Source organism: Coregonus lavaretus (assembly GCF_964263955.1).
Source record: "Coregonus lavaretus genome assembly, contig: HAP1_SCAFFOLD_3331, whole genome shotgun sequence".
In the NCBI taxonomy this organism is placed as follows: Eukaryota; Metazoa; Chordata; class Actinopteri; order Salmoniformes; family Salmonidae; genus Coregonus; species Coregonus lavaretus.
Genome location: NW_028166397.1, coordinates 59,175 through 60,000, shown reverse-complemented (window position 1 = coordinate 60,000; position 826 = coordinate 59,175). Strand labels below are relative to the sequence as shown.

General features: G+C 48.8%; 1 protein-coding gene across 1 annotated transcript in view; it reads right to left on the bottom strand.

Moving 5' to 3' along the window:
* Positions 1 to 317, bottom strand: part of LOC311114776 (glucagon receptor-like) — a gene marked incomplete at its 3' end in the record, with an annotated part of 3,882 nt that extends 3,565 nt beyond the window's left edge. Inside the window, exon 1 of the mRNA XM_084190012.1 lies at positions 240 to 317. Within this exon, the coding sequence (XP_084046138.1) occupies positions 240 to 293 (54 nt within the window). The remainder of the gene's footprint in view (positions 1 to 239) is intronic.
* Between the last annotated feature and the right edge of the window lie 509 nt (positions 318 to 826).

Sequence of the window (826 nt, the reverse complement as noted above, 5' to 3'; positions counted from 1 at the left end):
TTATGTTTAGGGTTAGGGTTAGGAGCTAGGGTTAGGTTTAGGGTTAGGGTTAGGGTTAATGTTAGGTTTTTGGGTTAAGGTTAGGGTTAGGGTAAGGCTACAGGTTAAGGTTAGGGTTAGGTTTAGGGAATGGGACTGAATTGTGTGTCCCCACAAGGTTAGCTGCGCAAGACTGTGTGTGTGTGTGTGTGTGTGTGTGTGTGTGTGTGTGTGTGTGTGTGTGTGAGAGAGAGTCTTACCTGGGTGTAGCCAGAGAGAGTGAGCAGAGATAAGAGGACACACATCTGGGACATCCCACCTGGCTACGCTGGGAGAGGAGGGGTGGGGGGAGGGGGGGGGACTCAACTCATCAGGGGGCTCAGCCTGGTCCCACCCTACAGGCTACACACACACAAAAACACAGCGAGAGAGAGAGAGAGAGAGAGAGAGAGAGAGATAAAGAGAGAGTTGCTTTAATTAATCCCTTATGCCTCTCAGCATAATATTAAATATCCCTTTCTTATCTTCCTCCTCCTCTTCATCATCACCATCACCATCATCATCATCATCATCATCATCATCACCATCATCATCACCGTGGGGAGATGAAGGGTGACTCTACAGGGACTTATGTAACCAGAGCCCACAGGGTAGAGAGGGGGGTTGTAAATGTTCCCACACAGTTAATGGCATTCCACAGCCACACACACACTGATTTATAGTTCACTGTAAAGACATGCTGATCTCTATCTGTGTGTGTGTGTGTGTGTGAGTGTGTGCCTGCGTGTGTGTGTGCCTGCGTGTGTATGTGCCTGTGTGTGTGTGTGTGTGTGTGAGTGTGTGTGTG